General features: G+C 42.5%; 1 protein-coding gene across 5 annotated transcripts in view; it reads left to right on the forward strand.

The window, feature by feature from the left end:
* The window catches only part of LOC311132985 (receptor-type tyrosine-protein phosphatase delta-like), a 121,560-nt gene that overhangs the window by 89,535 nt on the left and 15,649 nt on the right, over window positions 1–16,376 (forward strand). For all 5 annotated transcript variants that reach the window (XM_084166390.1, XM_084166393.1, XM_084166391.1 and 2 more), the window contains 3 exons: window positions 810–985; window positions 4,383–4,502; window positions 4,810–4,964. In XM_084166390.1, coding sequence (XP_084022516.1) covers window positions 810–985; window positions 4,383–4,502; window positions 4,810–4,964 — 451 coding nt within the window. The remainder of the gene's footprint in view (window positions 1–809; window positions 986–4,382; window positions 4,503–4,809; window positions 4,965–16,376) is intronic.

Below are 16,376 nucleotides of genomic sequence, written 5' to 3' on the forward strand. Positions count from 1 at the left end.
GGGGAAGAGCTGGAGCGTGGGCGGTTGCCTGTGGAAACGTGGCACCCATGCAGATGAAACTTATCTTGGTAGTCCATGTGTGCGCCGGGCCCCCAACTGCCAGTCCCGAAGCATTGACTAACTGTCAACTCTGTCTTCTCCTCTTCCCGGATTGGAAAAGACCACAGCGCTTTCATTTAGCAAGCGGTGAAAAAAAGAGGAGAGTAGAAGGTTTTGTTGTTTGTTTTTCTCTCTGTGAGGTTGAGGAGAGAGGTGGGGAGAAGGCGTTTTTCAAAGCCAAACTCTATCTCTGAAGTTCACTGTAGATTACGGAAATGCTCTTTTTGGAATCATCGTTACGTTCAAGAGGAAGATAACGATTGACACAGTGATTCAACAAGTAGGCCGCCATTTTGTGTGGATAGATGACACAAAAGGTACACAATGGCAAAGCTTAAACGAAAAACACAGTATAGACTGTTTGCCTGGGTAGTGTCTGAGTAAGTAAACTAACTCTGGAGTCGTGTCCTTTTAGTTTGAAAGAACTCGGTCAGGATTAAGTGTTGTTTACTGTCAAAACAACTGAAGGTATTGAGTTGGACTAGCAGGGGTCTAAACCTCTAAGCACTAGCAGAGTGGGACTTCACCTTTCACGGTGCCTGCTAGTGGATGGACTAACATTATTGATCCCTCTGAAACCAAAGCCACTTTTTTTGTCGCTCATTGGGTTTTCCCTGTGTGTCGTACAACCAAGGTTAATCACTCTCCACACACAGACCACACACACACACACATCATCCATTCTAATCCCTTTCCCTCCTCTTTCCAAGGTATCCCTGGAAGTGATTACATCAACTCCAACTACATTGACGGCTACAGGAAGCAGAATGCGTACATCGCCACGCAGGGCTCGCTGCCTGAGACGTTTGGGGACTTCTGGAGGATGATCTGGGAACAGCGGAGTGCCAACATTGTCATGATGACCAAGCTGGAGGAGAGATCCAGGGTAAGCACAGATCTGGGATCAGCCCTATGGGATCTTAAATTCATGTGATTGTCGTGCTCTGAGTAGAATGTGTCTTTAGCAGAGGTCTATTACAAAGGTCCACATTATCCTACCCTAACATTAGTCAGAGTCAAATAATCAACATTTAGTAATTCTACGAATTTCAATATATGGCACACGTGTCATATTATTGGATTTGTAAAGTAGAAAAAGTCAGGCACTGAAATGTGTAATTATGCCATTGTTATATGAATTGACTCAGGCGTCTACATTTTAATATCAGTGTACGTGATCTGTAAAGCAAGTATACCGGAATATAATTTGAGATTCCAGATATACTTGTCAGATGCAAAATAGGTACAATTCAATGTGCCTATTTTCTATTGTTTACTTCCAAGCTTTATTGAAACTGAAACGTTATACCCTAACTCATGGCTCCTCCATTTTCATCTGTAATGCAAATACCTGCCTTAACATTTTCTTTGACCTGCCCATTCTTCCTTTCATTCTGTGTTCCTATTTTTGTGTGTGTTTTGTGTCATGTTCCTTCAGATTCCCTCATATTTCTATTCTAAGGCAAGACATCTTGCATTCTGTTGCCAATGGATGTCACTCCTTCGCCACAACATGAGTTTTCCTTTTGTTCTTTTTAGTATCAGTGCTGCTATACCGTTATTGTAGTTAGTCACATGGCCACTAGGTTAGCCAGCAGCACTGCTTTAAAGGGGCAATCTGCAGTTGCTACATCCATTTTAAATGAATTATACATACCCATTGATTCTTGAAGAATTTAACAAATATATGCCTCATGAGCTTAGTTCAATAGTCACACTCCATCAGGACCCAATATATAAGCTGGTTTTGCTCCTTTGTTTGTAAACAATGTAATTGTAAACAAACACTGTATAGCCTCAAAACATAGTTAAAAGTATAATGTTAATGTCATGGATGGTCAGTACTCTGTCTATGAATTTGAGAGTGGTCACATGTGTGGTCACAGCCCCATCCCTCAGCTTTATACCAAAACAGTTGTGGGGTGCCGCTTTGTTATTGTTTGAACTGCAGATTGTCCTTTTAAGCTATAGCTGAATTTGTCGCTAATGCTAAAATGTCTGTCACTCGGCACAAGAACCAAGCACACAGCACTTTTCACTCTTTTAAGGTTAAAATACACACTTTTGTCTGGCACTGCAAGGTCTCTTATGTATGTTTGAAATCACAAAGAAACAAAGACTGCATGGTCTCCACAAGTTGCAAGGTCTTTCACACAATTCCTTCTCTAACGATATTAACTTGTTTACAAAGGTCTCTCAAGAGGAGAACAGTTCAATGTATTCCACCTTACATTTCACTGTATTACCTGGTAGAACTGAATGAATAGATGTTATGAATGGATTGCTTTCACTATTCGCTAGCCTATATTGTAGACCCGACTGCATGTTTTGATGTCTGGTTCAGTTGTGAATACATACAAAAGCTGCCTCATAGACCTTTGTCACGCTTTAGTGGCTTGTTTGACAACATTTTGATGATTTAATATGCTTCATTGTGTAGCTAACTAATACCACCATCTTCTGTATCGATCCTTTGGATGGTTGGCTCGAAACAACTGAAGCTCTCTTCGTAGGATGGACATTGACTCGGAGCAGATGCTCTTATACACTATATATACAAAAGTATGTGGACACCTCTTCAAATTAGTGGATTCGGCTATTTCAGCCACACCCGTTGCTGACAGGTGTATAAAATCGATCACACAGCCATGAAATCTCCATAGATAAGCATTGGCAGTAGATGGCCTTACTGAAGAGCTCAGTGACTTTCAACGTGGCACCGTCATAGGATGCCACCTTTCCAACAAGCTGCCTCTGGAAGCAACGTCAGCACAATAACTGTTCGTCGGGAGCTTCATGAAATGTGTTTCCATTGCTGAGGAGCCGCACACAAGCCACCATGCGCAATGCCAAGCGTCGGCTGGAGTGGTGTAAAGTTCGCCGCCATTGGAATCTGGAGCAGTGGAAACGCATTCTCTGGAGCGATGAATCACACCATCTGGCAGTCCGACGGAAGAATCTGAGTTTGGCAGATGCCAGGAGAACGCTACCTGCCCTATTTATAGTGGCAACTTTAAAGTTTGGTGGTGGAGGAATAATTGTCTGGGGCTGTTTTTTATGATTCGGGCTAGGCCCCTTAGTTCCAGTGAAGGGAAATGTTAACGCTACAGCATACAATGACAGGCCTTATCGCCCAACATCAGTGCCTGACCTCAATTTGTGGCTGAATGGAAGCAAGTCCCCGCAGCAATGTTCCAACATCTAGTGGAAAGCCTTCCCAGAAGAGTGGAGGCTGTTATAGCAGCAAAGGAGGGACCAACTCCATATTAATGCCCATGATCTTGGAATAAGATGTTCGACAAGCAGGTGTCCACATACTTTTGGTCATGTAGTGTATGTTTTTCTTGGTTGTTCTCATCCCAAAGACTTTCCTAAAGTGGTGGAAATTTCTATTGTAAACATTTAAGAATCTTTAGATTATTGAAATTGTGTATCCTTACTGCACCACCTAAAAGGATTTCGAGACAGCTTTTCTGTTGATTATACACTGACAACTAAAATAATCTATTCTCAATTGAGTTTCAGCAGCAGTATATTACCTTCCACTGTATGTAAGATGAGAGTAGTACAGTGTATGAGGTAAGGCATCTGCATAAAGACTCTTCGAGTTCACTGTGCATCCCTTTTGCAGCGAAACGACAATACTGTAATGGAGGTTGTGTTTTATTGGCTGTTTGCTGGACGACAAAAATGCTATAACCATAATAAACGTGGGCGTGTAATGCGATTGGAAAACTGCAGTTAAGATTGTAATTATAGAACCTGTCAGGCTAATAAATAGCACTGTCGGGCTTGAGTGGAACTTCTTAGCTGGGCTTGTTTCCTCCATTGTGAAATCACACAAGTCAGCACAGCAGCATAGGAAAGACTTGGCAGCCTCGCTTCCCTGTTTGCCTCGCATCGACTTTCCTTTATGACGCTGGATGAGTATGTGTCAGCTATGTCTATTAGGGTCAGTATAGTTCTATCTCAGACAGTCATTCAGAGAGTTAGAGGACAGAAATGGAGCATTGAGGATCAGATCACATCAGATCAGAACTTTGTCATACTGTTGTTAGGGATGTGTAGCAGGGGAGTCCTGTCCATTGAAACTGAGGGGGGCACAGACCCTCTAAGTTTAACTATTTGTACACTGAAAATATAGAAGATATAGTTTATTTGACATACTTCAAACAAAGTAGGTGCATGATGCCTCTGTTTGTTGGAAGCTGGTTAGAGGCAGAATTGTTCGAAGTTTTGACCAAACCAGTTGTCTAACGTGACTTATTTTCTATCAATTTCAGGTGAAATGTGACCAGTACTGGCCCACTAGAGGGACGGAGACCTACGGCCTCATCCAGGTGACGCTGTTGGACACGGTGGAGCTGGCCACATACTGCGTCAGGACATTTGCACTTTATAAAGTATGTTTTATTTCTTCTTATTAATTTAACCTTCAACTTTATTTCACCCGGAAGTCAGACACCAAATTCCGGTCTGTACCAAGAACTCCGAGAACTAACACAGTCCAACCATCTCCTTGTTCAGTATATGTGTATTGAACTGAGTTTAACTGATAACCATAGCCACGGGCCAGTAGCTTTACTCTATTCCCCTGACATCATTGGTGCAGTGTCTTTGAGATGTTATATATCTTTTTTAATTGGACCACACCTCCTGTCACCTAAAGGCATTGAAGTATTATTGACCGACTTTTCCTCTCTCTATCAGAATGGCTCCAGTGAAAAAAGAGAGGTGAGGCAGTTCCAGTTCACGGCCTGGCCGGACCACGGGGTACCCGAGCACCCCACTCCGTTCCTGGCCTTCCTCAGACGGGTCAAAGCCTGTAACCCCCTAGACGCAGGGCCGATGGTGGTTCATTGCAGGTAAGCAAGGCTCCCATGATATGATGATTTTGCTATCATAGAGTATGTTAGCCTGCTGAGTAGGGCTGTTGCGGTGACCGTATTACCGCCACACCGGCGGCCACGAGTCATGAAGGCAGTCAAATTCCACTTGACCTTTTAGTCACGGTAATTAGGCTTCTCCAAGCTCTGATGCTGCTGATGGTCATTAGTAGCCTACCAAACTTGCTAACTGCCTGGTACTCAGCACTCTATTGTCTCTCTAATCACTCTGACATCAATGCAAATGTGATCGAAAATCTAATCCAACACTTAATGAGAGCCCATGAGCTCATGTTGCGTAACATTTCAATAGGCTATGCAATTGCGCGAGAAAAGAGTGATGGCCTCTATTAAAAAGAGGAGGATCCCATCAGCTTTCTATAGGCTAGGCCTACTATATTTATTTCTCAACTTTCCTAATATTAAGCACATTGCTTATATTCACAACAGGAGTATAGCCTACCTGGCTGGCATGAAAATAATCCACGGGGAAAAGCATCCTCCATTCGCTATTTAAGTGCATAGATGACATGCATTTTTTCCCGCTGACCTGGTTTCGATACAGGTGCATGATAATGGTCCATTCTAAATCAAAATAAATGTCACACATATATTATTTAGTATATGTAAAGACAAGATTAAATCAAGAATAATCTGATGGGTGACAATATTAGCCTATCACATGTGAATTATATATTATCACTTGTGAATGATGCCCAGCATAAGAAACAATGCTTTTTTTGCGACTTTTTCTAATCATAGTCGCACACCTCATGTAGCCTAGCCCATAGGCCTATGTTTTAATAAGGTTTGTATCACAACTAAAGTGGCCAAATAACTTCTTAAAATTAAGCACATTAATCCGCTTTACAAGGGGTGTAGAACTTAACTGGCATACATAAGCAGCGCGTGAGTTTCAAGTTTGGGGAAGATAATTTTCACCATAAAAATGCACCTTTATTATAAAAGCATGACATGCATAATTGTATTTGTGATCACTTTTGATAATGGTGTTTTCCACTAATGGAAAGCTTGGGCTGATAGCCTACTACCATGTGCGCATTGCTGAGCTTATAATGTGAAGAAATACCCTAATAGTTCATCAAAATGTTAAGCTAAACGTTCTGATCTGTTGCGTCAGCCACATTGCGTAATTATTTTTTTTTTGATGCTAGTGGTTGTATTAATTTGGGATCTATTGCATCCCACAACTGTCCCAGACTATGTTTGGATTATTTATTTCTCTCACAGAATAGAATAGGTCGACCTTTGTACTATGGGGGATAGTAGATTGACATAGGCTAGTGCTTTTGCTGTTCTTAGGCCTACTAATTTTGTTGGCTGACGAAAAGTAAATGTGGACAGTTCTTCCAATATCTTCAATATGCACCTCGGAATTGGATAAGGACGCGCACAGTTGCGTCCCCGATGTGTCTGTCTTCACTTGTAGCGTATGAGAAAGAGCTGATCACGTGATGGAGCGTGCAGCACCCAGGGAGAAGCGCACAACGGCCTTATTAAGGGAATTATTATTATTATTATATTCAGCCCAAGCGCACAATGGCCACTGGCCGCAAAAGGCATGGATTTTTTTGGGGGTGCATTACGGCCACACAAAGCGGATGCCTCCGTGAAATTCTAGGCATTATCAAGTGCTTGTCAAATTGTGAATGAGTGACTGATGTAGTGTGTACAGCCTGTGCAAAAAAACTAAGCAGAGCTCAAGCCTTTCAAGTGACTTTTTTCAAATCATCATTAGAGTTGCATCATGCAGCCTTACAATGTATTAAAAATCTAAACATATAGCCCAACATTTGAACAACTGAAGTTCTCTGACTTAAGCATATAGGAATACCTATTTCTTTGTTAACCACTCAACACAGAATAGCCGCATGTGCACACTGCCTCAAATCGTTTGGAGAAAATATCCTTTCTATTTTATTCAGCTTTGTTCAATTGTATTCTTCATACTATAAAATAATGCCACGGAATTCTAAGAAAATCTTGTCTGCTAAATGAACTAGTGCAGTGGTTCCCAAACTGTCATGTCAGTCATTGCATACCTTAGAGAGCTATTTATAACTTGTCAGAAATGTCCAGATCAACTAGCCCATAGATTCTGTTGAAAAAAATTTTCTTTTAAAACTGCACAATTTTCTCTGCACCCCATGACAAAATGTGTAGAATTGCAGGAAATAAGCTTTAAACCTGCTAAATGTTCTCTCTGCCAACAAGAGGGATGTGAACAATTTGTGTCATGAACAGTGATTGTGCCCATAAAATTAGATGTGGCGAATGCGCTAAATGTGCAGGATGTTCCCCAATGCTGGAAGGGGGGCCTGAGTGAAAATGTCTGGGAACCCCTGAACTAGTGTAACCCACAGCCATTTGGCATAGTCAGATCAGGACCTAACATAGAGACAACTCAGAGTATGCTATTCTGCTCTTCTGAAATAGACTACATTTTCTTCATATCATGCTTCTTTAGACCTGTCTAAAATAAAAATGGATGTATTGTGAAGGTGTAGGCTATATTACATGGATTTATTATACTTTTTAAAATGTTGATGTTCCAAAGGTCTGCAGCAGTGGCTTGTAAGCTATGTGTGAAAGCCAGGAAATGCTAAATGTGTTTATGTTAATTAACGGTCAATTACCGTGAGACCGACATTTATTTGCTTGACAATCACCGGCTGACAACATTTTGTGACCACCACAGCCCTACTGCTGAGCAAAGGACTTCTGGTCTCAGACAAGGTTACTCGTCATTCAAGCTCTGTTCACTGTATCACAGGTGTAGATAAAGACACAGAGGGAGAGAGAAAGAGACAAGGAAGAGAGAGCGAAGAAAGAGGAGGAGGGTAGGAGGAATGGCGGGACTAGATGACGTGAGCTGCATATCACCGACTGAGAGCCAGAGGGAGTCGTCCTACTAGCTTTACTTTTTTTTTGGGGGGGGGGGGGGGGTTTAAAGGTATTTACTACACTACACTAACATGCCGGCATCAGAGGTCCACGAGCATCCAGCTTATCCCTGGGGTTATTACAAAAAACTAAAGCACTTATTTCAGACTCCCAATGAGAAGGAGGACCAAACTCCAGACAAAAAAGAGAGTCGGAATGCAGCCGTCTGCATCTCCTCAGACTGGGGATTTATAGGAGGCTCTGCAGTGTGTGTGTGTGTGTGCGTGTGCGTGTGCGTGTCGGGGTGTGAGAGAGAGAGACAGACCAAGAGATAACTAAAGGCAGAGAGAGGAGGGCATGGGAAATGGAACTGAGATACAAACTTATGTCGGAAAAACTGACAAAAAAAGGATTACCAAATCATTTAAATGACCACATGCTGGAGTTAATTAGACCTAGTCGCAGAATCAGTTTAAATTGAAAATTCCCAACTTTTTACGGCTAAGCAGAATGCAGGAATTAATGTCACTCTGCAGATGGGAGTTTTAATTCCTTGCCACTGCATCAGATTAAGCGAGTGCAGAGCTTCATATCCATATGGAAGTGTCTCGCACAATCCCAGATCTCCCATGCTTTGTCAGACCACCATTTAAAAATATGATTTCCCCCCCTAATTTTTGTATAACTCCCTCTAGCCTATGTCTCCACCAATCCACTGTTTTTAGATTTGTGTGAATTAGTGAACGAGTGCACACTTCAAAAGAAAGGAGATATTATTGGGACACACACCCTTATATTTCAGGATGGGCATGGAGAGTTGGTGAGATGGCTGGTCCATCATGTCCTCTATCTTGCTAGGCTGTTGATTGCGGCACATACATTTGCAAGTCTAAACAAAAGCCGTTGATTGTTTTGTGGCGTATAATTAACTGCATTGTACAGTCCCCTGAGCTTTTGATAAATTAGCTGGTTGGACTATTTATTGCTAGCAAAAAAACTGGCCTTTTACCATTCTCCATTCTCCAATATCCAATAATATTATAATATATTATAATAATAATTCTCCCTGTAAAAAATCAGTATTGCAACAGACTCAGACTGTGGTGTGGGTGTGACCCAATCCCATAGAAACATTATTTTGAGTTTTCACACAACACAAACACGTGTACCATAAGTGTAATTTCGTTTAACCTACAGTGGGAAAAAAAAGTATTTAGTCAGCCACCAATTGTGCAAGTTCTCCCACTTAAAAAGATGAGAGAGGCCTGTAATTTTCATCATAGGTACAAGTCAACTAGGACAGACAAAATGAGGAAAAAAAATCCAGAAAATCACATTGTAGGATTTTTTATGAATTTATTTGCAAATTATGGTGGAAAATAAGTATTTGGTCAATAACAAAAGTTTCTCAATACTTTGTTATATACCCTTTGTTGGCAATGACACAGGTCAAACGTTTTCTGTAAGTCTTCACAAGGTTGTCACACACTGTTGCTGGTATTTTGGCCCATTCCTCCATGCAGATCTCCTCTAGAGCAGTGATGTTTTGGGGCTGTCGCTGGGCAACACAGACTTTCAACTCCCTCCAAAGATTTTCTATGGGGTTGAGATCTGGAGACTGGCTAGGCCACTCCAGGACCTTGAAATGCTTCGTACGAAGCCACTCCTTCGTTGCCCGGGTGGTGTGTTTGGGATCATTGTCATGCTGAAAGACCCAGCCACGTTTCATCTTCAATGCCCTTGCTGACGGAAGGAGGTTTTCACTCAAAATCTCACGATACATGGCCCCATTCATTCTTTCCTTTACACGGATCAGTCGTCCTGGTCCCTTTGCAGAAAAACAGCCCCAAAGCATGATGTTTCCACCCCCATGCTTCACAGTAGGTATGGTGTTCTTTGGATGCAACTCAGCATTCTTTGTCCTCCAAACACGACGAGTTGAGTTTTTACCAAAAAGTTATATTTTGGTTTCATATGACATTCTCCCAATCCTCTTCTGGATCATCCAAATGCACTCTAGCAAACTTCAGACGGGCCTGGACATGTACTGGCTTAAGCAGGGGGACACGTCTTGCACTGCAGGATTTGAGTCCCTGGCGGCGTAGTGTGTTACTGATGGTAGGCTTTGTTACTTTGGTCCCAGCTCTCTGCAGGTCATTCACTAGGTCCCCCCGTGTGGTTCTGGGATTTTTGCTCACCGTTCTTGTGATCATTTTGACCCCACGGGGTGAGATCTTGCGTGGAGCCCCAGATCGAGGGAGATTATCAGTGGTCTTGTATGTCTTCCATTTCCTAATAATTGCTCCCACAGTTGATTTCTTCAAACCAAGCTGCTTACCTATTGCAGATTCAGTCTTCCCAGCCTGGTGCAGGTCTACAATTTTGTTTCTGGTGTCCTTTGACAGCTCTTTGGTCTTGGCCATAGTGGAGTTTGGAGTGTGACTGTTTGAGGTTGTGAACAGGTGTATTTTATACTGATAACAAGTTCAAACAGGTGCCATTAATACAGGTAACAAGTGGAGGACAGAGGAGCCTCTTAAAGAAGAAGTTACAGGTCTGTGAGAGCCAGAAATCTTGCTTGTTTGTAGGTGACCAAATACTTATTTTCCACCATAATTTGCAAATAAATTCATAAAAAATCCTACAATGTGATTTTCTGGATTTTTTTTTCTCAATTTGTCTGTCATAGTTGACGTGTACCTATGATGAAAATTACAGGCCTCTCTCATCTTTTTAAGTGGGAGAACTTGCACAATTGGTGGCTGACTAAATACTTTTTTCCCCCACTGTATTTTCACTAGAGACTTTCTCTCAAACATGCATCGACACACAAAAACGTACACAAAACAAATACAATCATTCAATCTGTAATGGCCGCTGGAGTCGAAGGAACAGAATTAAAGTCTGACCAAAGTGGACCGTGTCTGAAGTGCTGCTTTGTAGTCACGCCGAGAAAGAGACCCCAATTTACCCAGGCTTCAAGAATGCACATTAAGAATGGGACAGTAGAGGTGCCTCCCAGATATGACATTCTTGTCACACAGACAAGCCATGGTCACTGTCACTCTGTCTGTCTACTAGCCACTTCAGACCTTCCCATCGATGGCCGTATATCCTTCATACTCGATAGCGAGCTAGCCAGTTTAGCATTACTGTGGATGACATGCCTTGTGAAAACAAGACAATGAGATGAGGTTAAGTGGTTGGTGTTCTGTTTTTAACGTTGGCTCGTGCTTTATGTCTTTTGTTCATTCAAAATGGCCGACTTGTGTTGAAGCCATCACTGTCAGCGCATGGCAATTAGGAGCATTGTGGGTTTGAGTTGAATTTGTTTTTGATAATGAGTGGTAAAGAGACAAAATAATTCAGTTGGATTATCATTTTATTACCATTTATTCAATTTGATGTTGTAGGATCTCCCACCGTATTATATGCCCATGCCATCCCAGTGTGTTAAAAGTTCACTTTATGGCCAAGTTCTCTAGTCAAATGATTGACTAATGTGAGGTTGCTCAGTTTACAGTCTGAAGGTCATTAGAGAGTAACTTTAATTAGGTATTTGTGAGATTACATCTCAAGTCCTGTTGCCAACCTTCAATAAAGCTTCAGAGAAAAATGGAAATGTCCTACAACACAGGATCAGAGTAAACTGTCCCTATATTTCAACAGCATGCTTAATGTTGCACGTGCAAAACTTCCCATACCCAGCCGTGGACGTCTGCCAACATTCCCCCCAAGGAGCAGTGAAGAAGGATATTATTAAAAGTACATCCATGTGTTCCCACTGAATAACTCTCTCTCTCTCTTCCCTTCTCTCTCTCTCTCTCTCTCTCTCTCTCTCTCTCTCTCTCTCTCTTCTCTCTCTCTCTCTCTCTCTCTCTCTTCCCTTCTCTCCATCTTCTCTTGGCCTACCTCTTTTCGCTCTCTCCTCTATGTCTGTCTTTCTGTCTCTGTCTCTCTTTCTGTCTCTATCTCTCACCACCCACCCCCACGGAGTAGTAAAAAAGGTTCCGTGTCTCAACAGTTCCATGCTGTTCTCGGTGACCCACAAGGTCGAGGACTGTTGTGCTCCTATTGGAGCTGGGGCCGTTCAGGCATTATGGGTGCACAGGGAGAGGTCACAACGGGATCGCCGGCCTTTTCTGCAGCTCTTTGTGTTGCTCAAAGAGAAGCGGGGGAACCAAGAAGTCATATGTTACACAATAAGCAACGCGGGTTTAATTCTGGGTGAACTGAAGAGACATCCCTTTTGCTGTGTTGTGTCACAGTGCTTAAAGGAAAGGCTCACTCATTTTGAATGTTAAATTGTTTTTGTGCATCGCTGACTGACGTTCTATCGATTCCCTGGGTCATTTCATGTTTTCATGTGTATCTGAGTTATTGCCGTTCAAGCAGGCAGAAATCCGGCCGTTATGACGTAGCACCGTGATAAAGTCTCTCTCAATACACTGGAAGTTAATAGGAATGTTACTTTTAGATCGCGAAAACGTCTATCATACATGTCAGATTTCAATACTGGCCTATGTCATAACTTGGGAGGATGTCTTCTCTCGAATGAGCCATTGATAACATTTTTGCCATATTCCTACCTCGAGAAATGTGTAATTAAACGGAGGGTGTAGTACATTTTTCCTATTGGTCTGCCTCTTTAGTCCAGGGTGCATTACATGGTGCCGTTGTAAGATATATTATAGAAAGGAGATAGCAATCCAATGAATGAAGGAACATATAATGCCCCACCCAGCAGACTGTAGACCAATCGCGTTCACGTTGTCACACGGTTGCTAAGCTAATCGTCACGCAATCCCTTCTTCAAAGTCAGTGTATATGGCAAGAAACATGCCTAAAGCTATACGATACTACAAATAGCAAGTTAATTATCTCACATCTTGGAAAAGATTTGTAATGTTGTACTTCTTGTTGACGAAATTCATGCTAATATTGGGTTTTTGAGCTAGCGCCCATTCACTCATTGAAGGAGAGCGCTCCTTGTCCCAGAATCGCCCAGAATGCACCGCACGGCCCATTGCCATAGCGTGGGCAGCGTTTCTCATCTCCTCAAAAGTATATCTGCCATTGCGAATGTTAGACTCCACTCTGTGAGGCACATCGATCTGCAGGTTGAACATGGTGTGATTGTAGACTCCTAAGTTGATAGTGCAGTTGTTTGGCCGATTTTACAGCTAACTAGCTACGTTACATGCTGATATTGTCTTTGGTAATATTGTGTGTAGCTACGTTTACTAGCTAGCTAGCCAGCCAGCCCATAGAGAGAGCATTGCATTGTGGATTTTGTAGTCGACTTGAGCTGCAACAGATTTTCGCAACGATTTTCTATGTTGCTACCAACTTTACTATAACGACAAAAATAAACATTTGTTCACAAAAAATATTGTTCTCACATACTAGTGTTATTTAACACTGTAAATGAAAGGAATGCGTTGTTTTGGGTTGATTCTTCCATTAAGAATGAGAATTAATGTTTCTCATGCATCAGACATACTCTTTGGAGGTTGTTTGAGTCATACTCTATATCTGAATGTCTACCACGTCTAGTCTAGTGGTCACCAACTGGTCGATCGCGATCGACAGGTCGATTTCTAAGGCATTGCCAAACAACGATAAAGCCTTGCGTTCCTATTTTTATTTATTCAGCTCTGTTGGCATTAGGTGCACTTGATTCAGCTGCCCTGCATGCCGGTTAGGCAAAGTGTTCCCATTTAATGTGTCTGAAGGTACAAATTCTGCCTTCCCGGCGGGTCCGGAGAGCAAATCAAGTGCGCCTAATGCCAACAGAGCTGAATAAATAAAAATAGGAACGCAAGGCTTTATCGTTGTTATAGGGCTACCGCTGGCCAATCGGATGGCTCACATTACCGTGTCTGCAGTAACGTAGCATGCGTAAAGGAAAGCTAAAGCAAAGTTGATACTGTGAAATTTCAAAACTTTAACACAATGACTAGGGAGAGACTGAACAAATACAGCCAAGAGCTGCTGTTTTTATGAGTGAGTTCAAGTTAAAGTTGTTACTCAGCACTGTCAACACTTTTTATTCAACACTTTTATAAGCCATAAAATGTGCATTCTTCCTACTTTTACTGGCGCTACAACCAGCACTGCAGCTGTAATGAATGATTAGGGAAGTGTATTGATAGGCTTGCATTGTTATTATTAGCTTTTTTAATATCGAGGAATATTTCACTTTCTCTGTTCAAAGGAGTAAAACATGAATTTGTGCATAGGCAGAAATAATGCGGTGCTACTCGAGTTTCACTATCAGCATGAAGACAGTGTCCCTTTTTGGTAAGTTTCAGCGGAGGAAAGAGAGAGTGGAGGGACATTGAGAGGCTGACAACAATGTTCGGACATAAATGGTCCGAACAACAATGCATTGGCAGGGCAATTCAAGCAAACACAATATGCGGTGATAATGTATTGGGCATGTAACCTACTACACAAACCTCATTGCTACTGTACTGTTTTTAATAGGTTAATGTTGCAGAGGCTTAGGCTATGTTTTTTAAATCATGTTAAAAAAATGATCTGAGTGGTAGATCTCGGCTCGTATTTTGACTCAGAAAGTGATCTTGACTCAGAAAAGGTTGGTGACCACTGGTCTAGTCTGTCAGCACAGACAGCAGTTCAAGGTTCATGTTAGAGTGGTGTCTCATATGAAGACGAGGAAGGAATAAACATTAGTCTGAAGGAAAGAAGTTGGAAGTCTTTGTCTGTCTGTCTGACCTTACTGTCTCATTGCGCAGTGAAATTGAGTATTTGCCTTGAGGCATTTTGAGTGGCGAGACTGCGGTCTAGTCTCAGACATCACATGACGGGTTAAGAATTAGTCATTGGCTGCGTCTGAAATGGCTCTTTATAATGCACTGCTTTTGACCAGGGCCCATAGGGGATAGGGTGCCATTTTGAACGCAGCCAGTGTCTCCTTTTGAGGTTGTGGAGAACAATGTACGCATACTGCGGAAGGGTGAATAGACACACACATTTTCACTTATACACTCAAACACAGAATCCTGTGTTGCTATGACTGTGTCTCTGATGCAACTGCTTTGCCATTCAGACAGTCCCGTTGTATTTAGTACTGATACGCTAAAAGTAATGTTAAATAGAGAGGCAGCATTTTGATACAAACTGTAAATGTGAAGATAATTGCACAGTCTTCCGGTGGTCGCCTTTATACGCCTTTATAAGCTATAGAGTTTGCAATGTGGAAATAGATTTGGTGACAATACAACATGTAATTGCTTTTACTGTTTTCCAGGCTTTATCTACTCTGGGTCCAGTTACAGCTGTATTTTACAGTGTACAATCCCCCAATTCCCCACACTGAAAAAAAGCTAAAAACACTTTAGCCTGACGTTGATGTATGCAGACGTCCAAAGCAACTGGCCGTGCCTGTCGGAGCAGCCAGAGTCAGGTCGTTAGTGCAAGGGGGGAGCGTGGAAAACAGGCCCCGAATCAGGGTCAGCCAGCCCCTATAACTAAGAACCTCTCTCTCTCAATCTCTCGCTCTCTACCTCTCTCTCTCGCGCTCTCTCTCTCTCCTCTCTCTACCGATAAAGGAAGAGGCGAGCCAAGTGGCTATGTCACCCCCCCTCCTCCCTTCTCCTCCTCTTCTTCCTCCACCTTCCCATCTTTCTGGCTCGACGCTGTCACTCTGTCACTTGCCTGCTCACAGGTCATCACTCTCCGGCGTTTGGGACTGGACTGTAAAGCGGCGAAGGATTGGAAACAGCTGGGGTAGAAAATGTCTAATGTTTTCTCCCCCCGCCTGCTGCTCCTTAAACCCTGGATGTGATTCATATCCCAAAATATTCCTGAGAACATTTCACACACAATATTTCAGACTCACACACACACACACACACACATGCCAATGTCTTCTCAATAAGCTCAGCAACACCCGTGAGCCTCTGGTAACTACCTCAAGAGTTGCGACAAAGCCTGTGCCGAAACACGTCCCCAAATCAATCAGGGAACGTCGGCCATTTTAAACGCAAGCACATAATGTTTTGCAGCGACAAACGACTCCCGCATGTGTCTTAATTCTCTCTCCCATGCCGCCTCCGCTGCACCACGGCACATTAGCCAGACTTGGGCCCGGGGACTATCTTAACCCCCTCCCTTTTTCCCTTTCGTATAAATGAAAAACAAATGCTCTATCAGGGGAAGAGAGGCAGGGGAGCGTGGCTCACACCTCGTAGCCATGTCGACTTAATGAGTTGAATAACCCATTTACTTTAGAGCAGCCAGCCAAGGACTGTCTTGTCAATGCTCGGCTGGGGGAGACATGAGCTTGTCAGGCGGACTGGAGTTCACCCTCCTCAACGATGCCATTGTGAAGAAAATCTAATAAATATTGTCAAAAAAGAACCTCACAAGGGGAAGTGGCAAAAATGTTTCTGTTCAAAACATATTTTGCAAAAATAAAGAACAAAAAAGCATTATATTAAAATTAGACATATCTTCAGC

Source organism: Coregonus lavaretus, assembly GCF_964263955.1.
Source record: "Coregonus lavaretus genome assembly, chromosome: 7".
NCBI classification, from domain to species: domain Eukaryota; kingdom Metazoa; phylum Chordata; class Actinopteri; order Salmoniformes; family Salmonidae; genus Coregonus; species Coregonus lavaretus.